We start from the raw sequence: 15,050 nt of genomic DNA, 5'->3' as shown, positions 1-15,050 counted from the left end.
TTGAAAAGAATATTCGGTATCCAAAACATCAGAGAACTTCACTAAACAAAGGGATGTGAAGTTAATAGGGCTCAGTATTGGCAGCACTTACTCACAGCAGACGTATTATTCGTTTCTTAATACTCTCTCCAGATGATGCTGTTAAAGTGCTGCACTTAATATGCCAGCAAACTTGGAAAACTCAGCAGTGGCCACAGGACTGGAAAAGGTCAGTTTTCATTCCAATCCCGAAGAAAGGCAACACCAAAGAATGTTCAAACTACCATACAATTGCCATCATTCCACATGTTAGCACGGTAGTGCTCGGAATTCTCCAAGGTAGGCTTCAAACAGTATGTGAACTAAGAACTTCCAGATGTTCAAGACAGACTTAGAAAAGGCAAAGGAACCAGAGATCAAATTGTCAACACTCGCTGGATCATAGAAAAAGTAAGAGAATTCCAGAAAAATATCTATTTCTGCTTCATTGACTATGCTAAAGCCTTTGACTCTGTGGATCACAACAAACTGTGGAACATTCTTAAAAAGATGGGGATATCAAACCACCTTACCTGCCTCCTGAGAAATCTATATGCAGGTCAAGAAGCAACAGTTAGAACCAGACATGGAACAAGGGACTGGTTCCAAATTGGGAAAGGAGGACGTCAAGGCTGTATATTGTCACCCTGCTTATCTAACTTCTATGCAGGGTACATCATGAGAAATGCCGGGCTGGATGAAGCACAAGCTGGAATCAGGATTGCCAAGAGAAATATCAATAACCTCAGATATGCAGATGACACCACCCTAATGTCACAAAGCAAAGAGGAACTAAAGAGTCTCTTGATGAAGGTGAAAGGAGAGTGAAAAAACTGGCTTAAAACTCAACATTCAAAAAACTAAGATCATGGCAACTGGTCCCATGACTTCAGGGCAAATAGATGGGGAAACAATGGAAACGATGACTGACTTTCTTTTCTTGGGCTCCAAAATCACTGGAGATGGTGATTGCAGCCATGAAATTAAAAGATGCTTGCTCCTTGGAATAAAAGCTATGAGCAACCCACACAGCATATTAAAAAGCAGAGACACTGCTTTGCCTACAAAGGTCTGTATAGTCAAAACTATGGTTTTTCCAGTAGTCGTGTTTGGATGTGAGAGTTGGATCATAAAGAAGACTGAGCACTGAAGAATTCATGATTTTGAACTGTGATTTTGGAGAAGACTCTTGAGAGTCCCTTGAACTGCAAGATCAAACCAGCCAATCCTAAAGGAAATCAGTCCTGAATATTCATTGGAAGGACTGATGTTGAAGCTGAAGCTCCAATACTTTGGCCACCTGATGCAAAGAGCTGATTCATTAGAAAAGACCCTCAAGCTGGGAAAGACTGAAGGCAGGAGGAGAAGGGGATGACAGAGGATAAGATGGTTGGATGGCATCACTGACTCAATGGACGTGAGTTTGAGCAAGGTCCGGGAGCTGGTGAAGGACAGGGAAGCCTGGAGGGCTGCAGTCTATGGGGTCGCAAAGAGTTGGACATGACTGAGCGACTGAACAACAACTAGGTGTATAAACAATACAGAGCAGATACTTGGCAACTACTTTCTGAATGAACACTTCTACTTCCACAATAGATCTTCTGGATCCAACTCTTCCTCTCTCTTGGCCTGAACTTTAATAGCTTTTATGTATCTCCATTCTCATCCTCTTCCAAAGTAGCTGCTAATGACTTGCGAGGAATCTATACTCAGGTTTTCAGCGTTTGCTTTTCAAGTTCCAGCTACTGCTAACACCAAACTCCACCTGGGTTTTTCCAGTTTTCTAAGAATCCTGCTTCCTGCTAGGGTTGCATTCTTTTACACTCCAATTTGGAAAATGCCTTAAAGGGAAAAGCCAGGATGAATGTGGAGCTAATTTCACAAGCTTCCCTCCTCTGAATGATCCAGCCTGTGCTGACTGTTTCCGATGTCTTCAAACAATATATTTGTTAAGTTTTCAGATGTTTTTGGCAGACGAGTTGTTCAAAAATAGGGGTTCATGGTGAGAACTTACGCTTAGTCACAGAAGTCTCTGGTTGGTAGCTCTTTACTATGATTTCTTTTTTTATATCTTAAATATTTCGTTTTTATGTATCTTTAAATAGTCCATCAATGGTTACTTTATATTGTGTTTTTAATGTTTTTGATAGAAATTTGTTTATTGTTTCCGCTGACTCTCCTTGACGGTACATTGCTTCCTTATGTGTTTGATGATTTTTCACTGTGAGATCATATTTGGTCTGTTTTAATACATATGGGCAGGAGGAGAAGGGGACGACAGAGGGTGAGATGGTTGGATGGCATCACCAACTCCAGGGACATGAGTTTGAGTAAACTCCAGGAGTTGGTGATGGACAGGGAGGCCTGGTATGCTGCAGTCCATGGGGTTGCAAAGAGTTGGACACGACTGAGCAACTGAACTGAACTGAATATTTATGAGGAGTTTAAGGCGAAGCTATTTTGTCTGAAGAGAATTTGTGTCTGTGTCTGCTGAAAGGCAGGGTGGGCTACAGACCTGGGACATCTCCAACCATTCTTGAAAATTATTTCTAGATCCTCCACCATCTTATTCCTGCTTGAACTATACTATCTCTGATTCTAAATAATGGTGCTTTTGCATGACACACAAAACCAAACACAGTAGCCAGGTTTGATGTGGGCGGAGTAGAGTATTAAAGAATGATTATCACCCTTGTTCTGGAAATTCTACTAATATTAGTATAACTTAACTAGTATTCTACTAATACCAGTATGACTTAGAGATGTCTTATGGCTTTTGGCAAACACACAAAAACACACAGCAACACAGAGATGGGGAAATGCATAATTATCAGAAAGCTGCAAGACCGTGAAAGTTGTTATTTATAAAATCAGTTATGTGAACTGTGACATGTAAATCATAGTTCTATTTATTCTCTGACACTAAAGAAATCACTACTTAAAAAAATAAAGGAGAAACAAAATGCAAATGGAAACAATGTACTGCATCTCACCAAGAGACTTCACAATTCACACGTCTGGTTGTGCACTCCCCTTTCAACTTTTTTCACATAATGCCTCTACAAAAATGTCATGTGATTAGATCATCAACTTAAACTCTCTTTTTTTCTCACATGATCCATTTGATGTGCAATTTAGTTTACCCTAACCTACATTTCTGAAGTTGAGTTTTAAACCTAAATGAATCACAATGAAAAAAAAATCTAAAGTGTATTAAATTCTTAATACTGGGGCTATTCCCAATCTGAAATGTTTACTTTTTCATGATAACAAGTTAAATAGAGTTACCCTTCCTGACTGAATACTTTTAACAGCTGACAAGCTTAGGTGAAAGGTTATAGATACCTGAGCAGTAGTTAAAAGAGAGATTGAAAATGAGGGAGAATTCTTTTAAATTACTGTAATGAAAAGCAAATTCAAGAGCAATAACTTTGGAAATAACCTGACAGACCCAATTGATAAGAGCATGTAACTAGCATATTCAGAAGTACATCTTAATGTCAATCTTTTTTTATGCTTTCAGCTAATGAAAAGGTATTTTTCTAACCCCTCAATTAATCAGCTATATCTGGTTCACATTTCTTAATGGGAAATAACTAATAGTTTCTGCTGGATCTAACTAATTTTCATTGCTTTTTGTTCCAAAAATACACATCTAAAATAACAAAGAGAAAAATACCAGGCACCAGAAATACATTTTATAGACCAAAATTTCATGGTGAGAAAAACTGTTTTCAGGTAAATAAAATCTTCAAATAAGTTTAGAAGCTTCCCATTAAAAAAAAAATTTGATATGCTTAATCCTAAAAAAACTGAGCTCTTAACAAGCCTTTAAAAATTTGAAATAATTTATACTAGCAATATAGTTTTAGATTTTAAAAAATTTAAAAATACATTTCAGAAAATAAACTTATGCTTCTAATGCCACATATTTTACAAGACTACAGCTTTTTACTGTAAAAGGAACACTCACTAAGGAAAACATTTTAAACAATGAGAAGTACTAAAATTCATATATATTCCCATTGTTTTAATCCAACCACTACTGACTATTATTTTTTGGCTGTGCTTCACGTGTATGGCCTCTGGGATCTTAGTTCCTGCTGCTGCTGCTGCTAAGTCGCTTCAGTCGTGTCCTACTCTGCAACCCCAGAGACGGCAGCCCACCAGGCTCCCCCGCCCCTGGGATTCTCCAGGCAAGAACACTGGAGTGGGTTGCCATTTCCTTCTCCAATGCTCGAAAGTGAAAAGTGAAAGGGAAGTCGCTCAGTTGTGTCCGACTCTTCGCAACCCCGTGGACTGCAGCTAGCTCCTGACCAAGGATCAAACCCATGCTCCCTGCAACGGAAGCTCAGAGTCCTAGCCACTGAACCGCCATGAAATTCCCAAACCCAACCACTACTGACAATTTAGTGTGTGGTAGTTTTCTTTCTTTCTTTGCCTTTTCCAATGCATAAACTGACTTGTAATATAGTTTAATATAGTCCAATTATACTATCCATGTAATTTTATTTCCTTTTCCCCAGCTTAATCTTAGATAAGAAAATAAAGTTCATTGCTTGAGGAACATGGATAAATGATGGTTATCTATGCTTACTCTCTGCAGTTTAAAGACTGCAGTTTTTGAGGAAACATGAAAATAAAGTTATAAACCTGAGATTTCTTTCCCATCTGTCCATCGCACAGTTCCACTAATCAATTTACAAATACCACAGAAAAGGCTTACTCTTCACAATAATTTGACTTCTTACCTTTTGAGCTGCAAGATGGAGGGCAGTTCTCTGGCTATGGTCAGTTTTATTAACATCTGCTCCTGCTTTCAGCAGAGTATCTGCACAATCCAGTCTGTCAGCCAACACACAATACATAAGTGGTGTTCTCCCAAACTGATCTTCTTTGTCTTTAAGGGCAGAGTTCCCTGTGAGGATAAGAAACAAACAGTGATATTTGATAAATATTGTTGTTATCACTCATATAACTAGGAACTATATTTACTAGCTGTTTCTTATCAAGTACTGGGGTAAATGCATTAAATATACCACTTCAGTTTTACTCACCCTATGAGAGAGATAGTACCATACCTATATTACAGGAAATTGACACTCAGAGGAGTTGGGTAATTTTTTCACCTTACACTGAAAGTAGATGGTGAAGCTAAAATTCAAACTGATTGTTGACTTTAAGCGGTATGTTCTTAACTTCTATGTTATACTAAATTAACATTTCGAGATATGAGGTTATTTTTTCCCTCCCTTACTCTTTGTCAAAAAAAAAAAAAAATTTAATGTAGACCATACACTCGGAGAGGGCAATGGCACCCCACTCCAGTACTCTTGCCTGGAGAATCCCAGGGACGGAGGAGCCTGGTGGGCTGCAGCCCATGGGGTCGCTAAGAGTCGGACACGACTGAGTGACTTCACTTTCATTTTTCACTTTCATCCATTGGAGAGGGAAATGGCACCCCACTCCAGTGTTCTTGCCTGGAGAATCCCAGGGACGGGGGAGCCTGGTAGGCTGCCGTCTATGGGGTCACACAGAGTCGGACACGACTGAAGTGACTTAGCAGCAGCAGTAGCAGACCATACACTAGGCATTGTGGCATGTTTCTGAGAACTACAAAACGAATCATGATTGACTTCCTGTTCTAGACAATAAGGAACAAGTGCATAATACCATGATCCTTCTGCTAATTAAAACTAAACACCCCAGAAAAAGTAAATGAAAGGTGGTGAAAGGAAGGCAAATTGGTTAGAGAGCAGTGAAACTCCAGGAACAATCTGGTGTTGAGTTCTCAGACTTGGGTTTTTTGCCTCCTATATATATAGACAGCCTGGGTGCTGAAGTGGCCAGAACACCAGAAACGCCAAGAGGCCCATTCACAAAATTCCCCCAGAAGCCTGTTCTCTCCATCAAAACATCAGGACGACAGCAGCTCTGCAGCACTGGAATCTTTTGGCTAACTCCCTCTGTTCAAAGCACATGTGACAACAAACTGTACCTCTTTCCCTTTCCATCTGATGCTGCAGAGACTGTGGGGGAGGAGGCCTAGGAAGCATTATGCCCTGAGTCAGGCAAAGGACAGCAATGAGGTGTTACCTTATCCCTTCTCAACTAAACAGTGGAGAAAACAAAGGAGGAGAAAGCAATTCTTTATATCAGTGCATAATGCCATGGATAACTTTTAGCAGACCATGTATGGGACTGACCACAGTTAAAATAGAAAAAGCTTTGAGAATTGAACTCTTAGTGGAAATCTGCCCAGGTTCTAAATTGGCCAGGGTATTACAAAAGTGGGGCAGACCAGAAAATAACTTTCAAGAGCTTTGAAAAATTTTGACTTTTGAACCACAGCCCACAAAATTGGAACAAAATGTTCATTCTAACCTAAACAGATTATCAGTTTACTAAAATAGGAGATTTAAATAGGATTCAGAGTCTTTACCATAATACACAAAATGTTCAAGATATAATGCAAAATTACTAGACAAACCAAGCATCAGGAAAATATTAAGTAAGATATAAACAGGCACCAAAATTGTGATGGTACAGATATTAGAATTAGCTGACAAAGATTTTAAAGCAGTTGTCATAAAAAGTCTGATAAGCAACTATGAATGCTCCTGAAGCAAATGGAAAAATCCAAAGCCTCAGTAATGAGAGAAAACATAAAGGTAAACTCGGTGGGACTTCTCTGGTGGTCCATTGGTTAAGAATCCATCTGCCAAAGCAGGGGACACAGGTTCAACCCCTGGTCCAGGAAAATCCCACAAGTTGTGGGGCAACGAAGCCTGTGTACCACAACCACGAGGCCCACACTCCAGAGGCGGCATGCTGCAACTACGAGAGCCGTGAGCCGTGGAGCCTGCGCTGAGCCGCACGAAAAGCCGCTGCAGTGAGAAGCCGGTGCACCACGCCACAGGAAACCCACATGCGGCAACAAAGAGCCAGTGCAGCCAAAAACAGAAATAACTAAAAGTAAAAAAGCGATGAGCCCAATGAAAATATCACAATCATAACACCTTTAAAATAAGTAAAAAACCAAATAAAATAACCAAAATGAAAATCACATTAAATAGGCACAACAGCAGGATGGAAATGACAAAAGAAAGGATCACAGGATGACAGACCAACAGAAATTATTCAGTCTGAACAACTGAGAGAAAAGATAGAAAGAGAAAGAATCAACAGTCTCGGGGCTCTGTGGGACAGTAACAAAGTTTCTACCATTCATATCATCAGAGCCCCAGAAAGAGAGGAAAGAGAGAAGGTAAAAACATATTTGAGGGAATAATGACTAGAAATGGCCCAAATCTAGTGCAAGACACAGACCTACAAATTTAAATAGTTGAGCAAAGCTCAACAAAATACATCCAAAGAAATCCATACTGAGTCAGTCAAAATCAAATTTCTGAAGACTAAGTTCAAATTATAGTGTATTTCTCATAAGAAACTATGGAGGCCAGAAGACACTGGCACATTTTCCAAGTGTTGTGGGGGAGGAGAAAGAACTGTCAACCCAGAATTCTACATCAAGTGCTTGCATGGACCAGGAGTGAAAAGAAAGAGAAGTGTCTGAGGATAGCTAAAGGAATTAGCGGTTATAGGGGGTACAATGAAACTGTTCTAAAATCAGTTGTTGTGATGTCTGTACAACTCTGTGAATATGGAAAAAAACTATTGAATTGCACATTTTAAATTGGTATGTATGCTGGTATGGTGGATCTCAATAAATCCTTTCCACTACATATACATTAAAATGAAACATTAAAAACATTCAAGAAATGTAGAGGAAGGAAGACAGGAATGGAAAGAAGAGGAATGAAAAACAGCAAACAATACATAACAAGTTGGAAATCTTAAATTCTAACACTAATGATTACATTATAAGTAAGTGGGCCTTCCCCAGTGATGCAGCAATAAAGAATCTTCCTGCAATGCAGGAGATGCAGGTTCAGTCCCTGATTGGGAAAATCCTCTGGAGGAGGAAGCAGTATTCTTGCTGGGGCATCCCATGGACAGAGGAGCCTGGCAGGCTACAGTCCACAGGGTCACAGAGAGTCAGACACGACTGAGTGACTGAACACATATACATGCACGTAGGTAAATGGTGTAAGCACACCAATAAAAAGATTTTTTAAAAAAAAGAGAGAGGACTTAACTACATGCTTGTGGGTTATCTATTTTATATATAGTACTGTGTATATTTTAATCCCAAACTCCTAATTTATCCCTCCCTGATCAATTGGTTTTTGATAAAGGTGCAAAGGCAAACCAACAGATAATTTTTTAAACAAATGGTACTAAAAATATTGGCCATCCACATATAAAAACAAAAAAACAAATCAAAACCTATACTTCTTACCATATACAAAAATTATCTAAAAATCAATAATAAATGTAAATGTAAAATCTCTACAACTGCGTAAACCTTTAGAAGCAAACAAAGGTAAAAGATCTCTGCAACCTTGAGTTAGGTGAAAATTTCTTAGAGATGATACCAAAGAATAGTCCTTTACAAAACCGATAAATTGAATTTCATCCAGACTTCAAATTCTATTTGAAAGACACTGTTAAGAAAATAAAAACACGAGTCACAAAAAGTTGGAGAAAATATTTGTAAAACAGATATCTAATAAAGCCTTCTATCCAGAATAAAGAACTCTTAGGAGTGAATAATAAAGCTGATAATGAAATTACTAAGATGGCCAAACGGTCTGAATAGACATTTCACCAATTAAGTATATGGAAAGATGCTCAACATCATTAATACACAGGAAAATAACACATTCAAGCCACAATGTGATACTACTACGCATCTATTAGAAAGGCTAAACCAAAACAAATCTGTCAATAACAAATTCTTGGTGAGGATGTGGAAAAACTAGAACTCAGATTTTGCTGGTAGGATTGGTATCATAAACATCACAGCCACTATGGAAAACTGTTTGCCAGTTTCATAGTAAGTTAAATATACACTTACCACATGGCCCGATAATTTCATCGAGTGTTTAGTACACAGGAAAAATAAAAGCATGAAGGCTTATGTTCACCTAAGAACCTGCATGTGGATGTTTATGAAAGCTTCATTTATTAGTACTAAAACCTGGAAACATCTCAATTGTCCTTCAACTGGAAAATGACAAAAGAAACTGAAGTAAATCTATACAACAAAACACTGCTCAGCAATAAAAAGAAATTAAGTACTAATCTACTCAATAACATGGAAAAATCTCAAATGTATTATGCTAAGTTAAAGAACACAGTCTCAAAGGGTACATATTGCATGATTCATCTACACGGGTTTCCAGAAAAGGTAAAATTATGGGGCAGCATACCAGTGGGATCCAGGGGCATCCAGGGGCTGAGATGTGGGGAGGGATTGATGATGAAGGGACATGGGAAAATTTGGGGTGTGATGGACCTGTTCTACATCTTGACTGTGGTGGTAATTGCATGACCACATGTTTGCTAAAATTAAGTAACTACAGACTGAAAAAGCATAAAATTGACTGTATATATTGTATTAAAACTCCAAAAACTTTACTTTTAAACAACAAAAAAAGATACCATAACACTTTAAGTGAAAAAAATTTACTTTCATCACAAACGATCAGATATCCACGTACTGGCTGAGGGTAATCATATATGAGTTGAGCATGAGGGAAGGCAGTTATTTTTAAGGTGTTTTACCATGAACTGCTAACGGAGGAAGAAAACTGACCACACAAAATATTTGCTTTGGGGAAATACAATTGCTAAATGAAGAAAGAGAACATGTCACGCTTTGGTCTGAGTTATTTTTGCCTGAAACTAAGCTGTTTTAGCTCTAAATATTTCAATATATATTTGAACCTTGGATGTATGGGGACCCCGAAGTACTTCATACCTTCTCCAATAACTCATTTTGCTGATCCATGTTTCCACGTATGCTGCTAATAAAGCAAGAAAGGTAACTGCTCTTGAAATTTGAAAGAGCCTTACAAAATACTCGTCTTCCCTGGTGGTTCAGATAGTAAAGCATCTGCCTACAATGCAGGAGACCCGGGTTCGATCCCTGGGTCGGGAAGATCCCCTGGAGAAGGAAATGGCACCCCACTCCAGTACTCTTGCCTGGAAAATCCCATGGACAGAGGAGCCTGATAGGCTACAGTCCGTGGGGTCGCAAAGAGTCAGACACGACTGAGTGACTTCACTTCACTCATTACAAAATACTCAGGCCATGTACAGTAACTCCTGGAAGTGAAGACCCAGGTCTCCCACACTGCAGGCAGATTCTTTCCCAGCTGAGCCACCAGGGAAAGCCAACTCCTGGAAGAGGCAGGTTTTTGTTCTGTATCAGAATCTTGGTTTTGAAGATGGAGGTAAGTTTTTAATTTGACTCAACATATCTGATGATAGAAGCCCCTATGCATAAGTCTTCTGAGTGGTCATGCAGTGCTAGGTATTATTCTCTATACAAAGAGCTCCAATATCTAATCCAGAAGATTCCAGAGATTCTATCACGGCATTTATAGATATGGACTCATTTAAGCCCAAATTCATTAACAGAACTGAAATGTATTACAGGTAGAGCATGTTCCTTTTATCATTTGAGTCCTTCTAGAGTGAAAAATGACACTTGCAGAGAATCAGTTCAGTTCAGTCACTCAGTCGTGTCTGACTCTATGCGACCCCATGGACTGCAGCAAGCCAGACCTCCCTGTCCATCACCAACTCCCGGAGCTTACTCAAACTCATGTCCATTGAGTTGGTAATGCCATCCAACCATCTCATCCTCTGTCATCCCCTTCTCCTCCTGCCTTCAATCTTTCCCAGCATCAGGATCTTTTCAAATGAGTCAGTTCTCCGCATCAGGTGGCCAAAGTATTGGAGTTTCAGCTTCAGCATCAGTCCCTCCAATGAACACCCAGGACTGATCTCCTTTAGGATGGACTGGTTGGATCTCCTTGCAGTCCAAGGGACTCTCAAGAGTCTTCTCCAACAGCACAGTTCAAAAGCATCAATTCTTCAGTGCTCAGCTTTCTTTATGGTCCAACTCTCACATCCATACGTGACCAATGGAAAAAATGCTAGTCTCTAGCTTATTGTCTTTCATAATTGACAGACACTGTCAATCCGCATCTTATTTGTTAGTATTAAGCAAAGACAGTAGTACTTACTGTTAGCAAGATAATGGTAATTCATGCAATAATTTCCTCCTAGAGAAGCACCCTTCCTCAGAAGTTTGAATAAGGGAGAGGATTCAGGACCGGTGGTCATAAGAATGAATGTGAGAAATGGAGGCAATCGGCACACATTGGGGTAATCCTGACTGATTAGATTTCTCGGGGCCAAAGCGAAGTCAGAACCACAGGGTTAACAGGTCACTCTGCATCCCAGGGCAGCCGTTTCGCTCTTAGAAAGTCAGCTGTAAGATACAGGGAAAGCGTTCTCTTCATCCCCTGACATACTTTGGTTTTCTGTCATCGATATTTATATTTCCCAACAGGGAAGATTTAATTTGGTTGTGTCACCACCATCCAATATGCTGTGCCTGTAAGGAACATTTCTGCACCTGGGGCAGCTGAAAGCATGTATCCCTTAGTATGACTAGAGAAAGCAGCCCTTAGCCTCCTCACCTGGGTCCTGCTTTGAGTTGCTTTAAGGGGATAGTGGCTCTATGCTAGTTTCCAAGTGGTGAGCAGCCCACTAGGTTCTGAGCTTCCTGCTAAATGAGAGTAGCTGAGAAAGGCCTGTTCCTTTACCTAGCTATCCTACTCCTTTCCTTCATCTCCTTGGTTACAACATTCAGCTAATACCTGTCCAGCCTCCACCACAGCTGCTTCTGATGAACAGATGAGATGATTCACTGTTTGGAAGTGTCTGGTAACTGCAACATGTTGTACAAACGTAGGACTTACGATGCGAACTAGTACTCACCGGACAGCAGTCACTTAAATTTGCATTCCTATCAGGGACAGCTAATATAGGAAGCAGCTGGCTAGTGTGCTGTGTTGTTTTAATTATTCTGGCAACTGTGGAGGTAGCCTTTAATCCACCACCAACTGCGGCTGGCACTCTGCATGTGCCGTCTATAACAGTTCAGGAAGCTGAGCTGCAGCCGTGATTGGAAACCCACTGCTCTGCTGCAGTCGGTTATTTTAAGGCTAGCTGAAACAGGAGACCTCAGTACAGACTGGTACGTGCAGAAGCCAGAGCTCAACTCCAGCGTTTGGAGGCAATGACTGTTACATGGAGTGACAGCCATGCCACTCTGCACAACAGCTATGGCGTCATACTGTCCAACACAAGTGAATTCAGCGTTCTCTACAGATATCTTATTTGGTTGTTCTGAAATGTTACCTTTGTGTGGCATCAAAGATGCATTTATCTCCTTTCACCTGCCTCTTTCTTCATACCTTTCAGATTGCCACAATCTTGGGAAGACATTTGTGGTGATTTAAAAATTATCTGCTTATTTTTATAGAGGCCACATGGGAATAATGGAAAGAAGACAGGATCCATAATCCAATGACTTGGTTTGAGTTTTAACTTCGTAGTTACTAGCTATGCAGCTAAACTGCTTAACTGCTGAGTCTGAGTGTCCTGATATAAAATGAGAATAACAACATGGGAGGGACATATATTTTGAGGGTACTTGAGATTTTACAAAATATTTTTACATATTATCTCATTATCATTGTTGAGCTATCTTAAAATATTATTTACACTCATCGCTGTTTTCAAATTATCATAGTTGCTACATCTGCCATTAGATCTTGCTATTTATTGGTTAAAAAATGAATGGAAGTATATTGCTACATCATAATTATAAAATACTTTGATAACTGTATTTTGATACAGCTGATTTTCTCTGCATTCTTGTTACATAATATTTAAGCTCTTAAAATATGTTTCTGAGAAGGGGGTTCCTTTCACCAGATTGCCAAAAGAGCTCATAGCACAAAAATGTTCAGAAAAGTCCAAACTAGATAACCATTAACGTCATGAGTCAAGGTTTAGAACGAATCAACTTTCTTGTCTCCCTCTTGTGTTTGTCTTTCTCTACGTGCTCATACACAAGAATGTTCATTATATGTAGATACATCTACCTATACATGGAGGCCCTACAGTTTAGTATTTAAAAGCATGGACTTTACAACCAGTCTTGCAAGCTTCAATCCCAGTTCTGTTCTTTATTAGACAAGTTACTTAATCTCTCCACATCTCAGTATCCTGACCTATAAAATGAGGGAAGTAAGAGTACCCCAAACTCTTCGTGGTGTTTTGTCATTAAATGAGTTCAGGTGTTACAAAACATTTAAGACGGTGCTTATATAACAACTTTATGAATGCTGGCTGATTTTATTATCATTATCAGCATAGATGCACATGCCTATAAGCACATTTGTAACCATTTACATGTGCAGGCTTCCCTGCTGGCTCAGACAGTGAAGAATCTGCCTGCAATGTAGGAGACGCAGGTTTGATCCCTGAGTTGGGAAGATCCCCTGGAGGAGGGCATGGCAACCCACTCCAGTATTCTTGCCTGGAGAATCCCATGGACAGAGCAGCCCACAGTCCATGGGGTCACAAAGAGTCAGACATGACTGGGCGACTAACATTTTCACTTTCATGTATGTAAGCAACCATTTATAAAACCTTTAATGACCATAACATTTAAAGTCAGGGTAAAGGAAAAAGTAACCTGAAATAATGTCACTGCTCGATGACTTATGAGGCTCCCTGCCCCACCTAACTACTGTGTTGGGAGATGTTATAAACAAAGAGAAACAACGATTCAGAGAGATTTATGTAAGTTCACAGCATGGACAGGTCAACAAAAGTTACAGCAGAATCAGAAATGGTGCTGCCTGGGTACCTCACCACTGCAAACACCCCAAACACTTTTAGCAGCGATGCCAGGATCCATCACTACACACGGTGAATATTTACAAATCATCTTGTTTGGTTTTTACAAAGAAAGCAGGATCATTCTTTATTAGCATTTAGAGACTTTTCATTTTGAGACAGTTCTGAAACTACACAAGATTTGATCATTTTACTGTTAAGTCCAACCTGATACAACAAGAACAAGTTACCACCTATTGTCTGCCATGTGTGAGGCCAGATATTTTACATTCCTTATCTAGTTTAACTGTCCCCCAAGGCACAGTACTATAATCTATAGTCTACAGATGAGGAAAGAGGCTCAAAAAGGTTAAGTGGTTTAAGCCAAGGTAATATAATTAATAAATAACAAAGCCAGGGCCCTCTTTGGTGGGTCAGTGGCTACAACTCCATGTTTCCAATGCAGGGAGTCTGGGTTCCGTCCTTGGTCAAGGAACTAGGTCCCACATGCTGCGATGAGAATTGGGCAACTGAAAGACCCCACATGCCTCAACAAAGATCAAAGTCCTGTGGCTGCAACCAAGACCTGGGGCAGCCAAATAAATAGATTACTTAATTTTAAAAAAAGACAAGGCCAGAATTAAAATCTCAGGTTTATCTGACTCTAAAATCTGTATCCTTTTTACTATATTACACTGTACAGTATTAAAATGAATTGACTAAAATATATTATCCACAATACCTCTGGTATTCAATTAAAGTATTTGAGCTTAATGTTAACAGAAAAATCTACACATCTATAAGTGATAGTCATAGCATGAAAGGATTTTACTATGTATGTTTATGTTTTTAGGGCCCAGTACTGAGTCCTAATTCATCTGAATCTAGGACGTAATAAGCTATGTTAAAACATTAATCCACTGTATTAGGTTAAACACTAAGAATTGCCACTGAAATGATGTCTCATCCAGGAAAAGGCTCTGCCCTCCTCCTCCAGGACAATGGGCAGCACAGAAAGGGTTGGATTTAATTAGCTGTGTATGTAGAAAGAGATGCTCATCTGTTTCCATGGAGTCACACACATCACGACACACTTCTCCATGGAAACAGAGAAGGGAAAACAGAAAACGCTGAAGTGAATGAATTCATCGAGCAGTTGGTGAGCAAAGATTGAAGGAAAAAAATAATTCATCTGTAGTACT

At 39.5% G+C, this 15,050-nt stretch overlaps 1 protein-coding gene across 4 annotated transcripts in view; it reads right to left on the bottom strand.

The window, feature by feature from the left end:
• The window catches only part of INVS (inversin), a 124,392-nt gene that overhangs the window by 101,500 nt on the left and 7,842 nt on the right, over positions 1-15,050 (bottom strand). For all 4 annotated transcript variants that reach the window (XM_043890777.1, XM_043890779.1, XM_043890780.1 and 1 more), the window contains one exon: positions 4,770-4,936. In XM_043890777.1, the coding sequence (XP_043746712.1) occupies positions 4,770-4,936 (167 nt within the window). The remainder of the gene's footprint in view (positions 1-4,769; positions 4,937-15,050) is intronic.

The sequence above is a fragment of the Cervus elaphus genome, chromosome 29 (genome assembly GCF_910594005.1).
Source record: "Cervus elaphus chromosome 29, mCerEla1.1, whole genome shotgun sequence".
NCBI lineage: Eukaryota > Metazoa > Chordata > Mammalia > Artiodactyla > Cervidae > Cervus > Cervus elaphus.
Note: the sequence above shows the minus strand (reverse complement) of the source record. Positions and strands in the feature narration are given on the sequence as shown.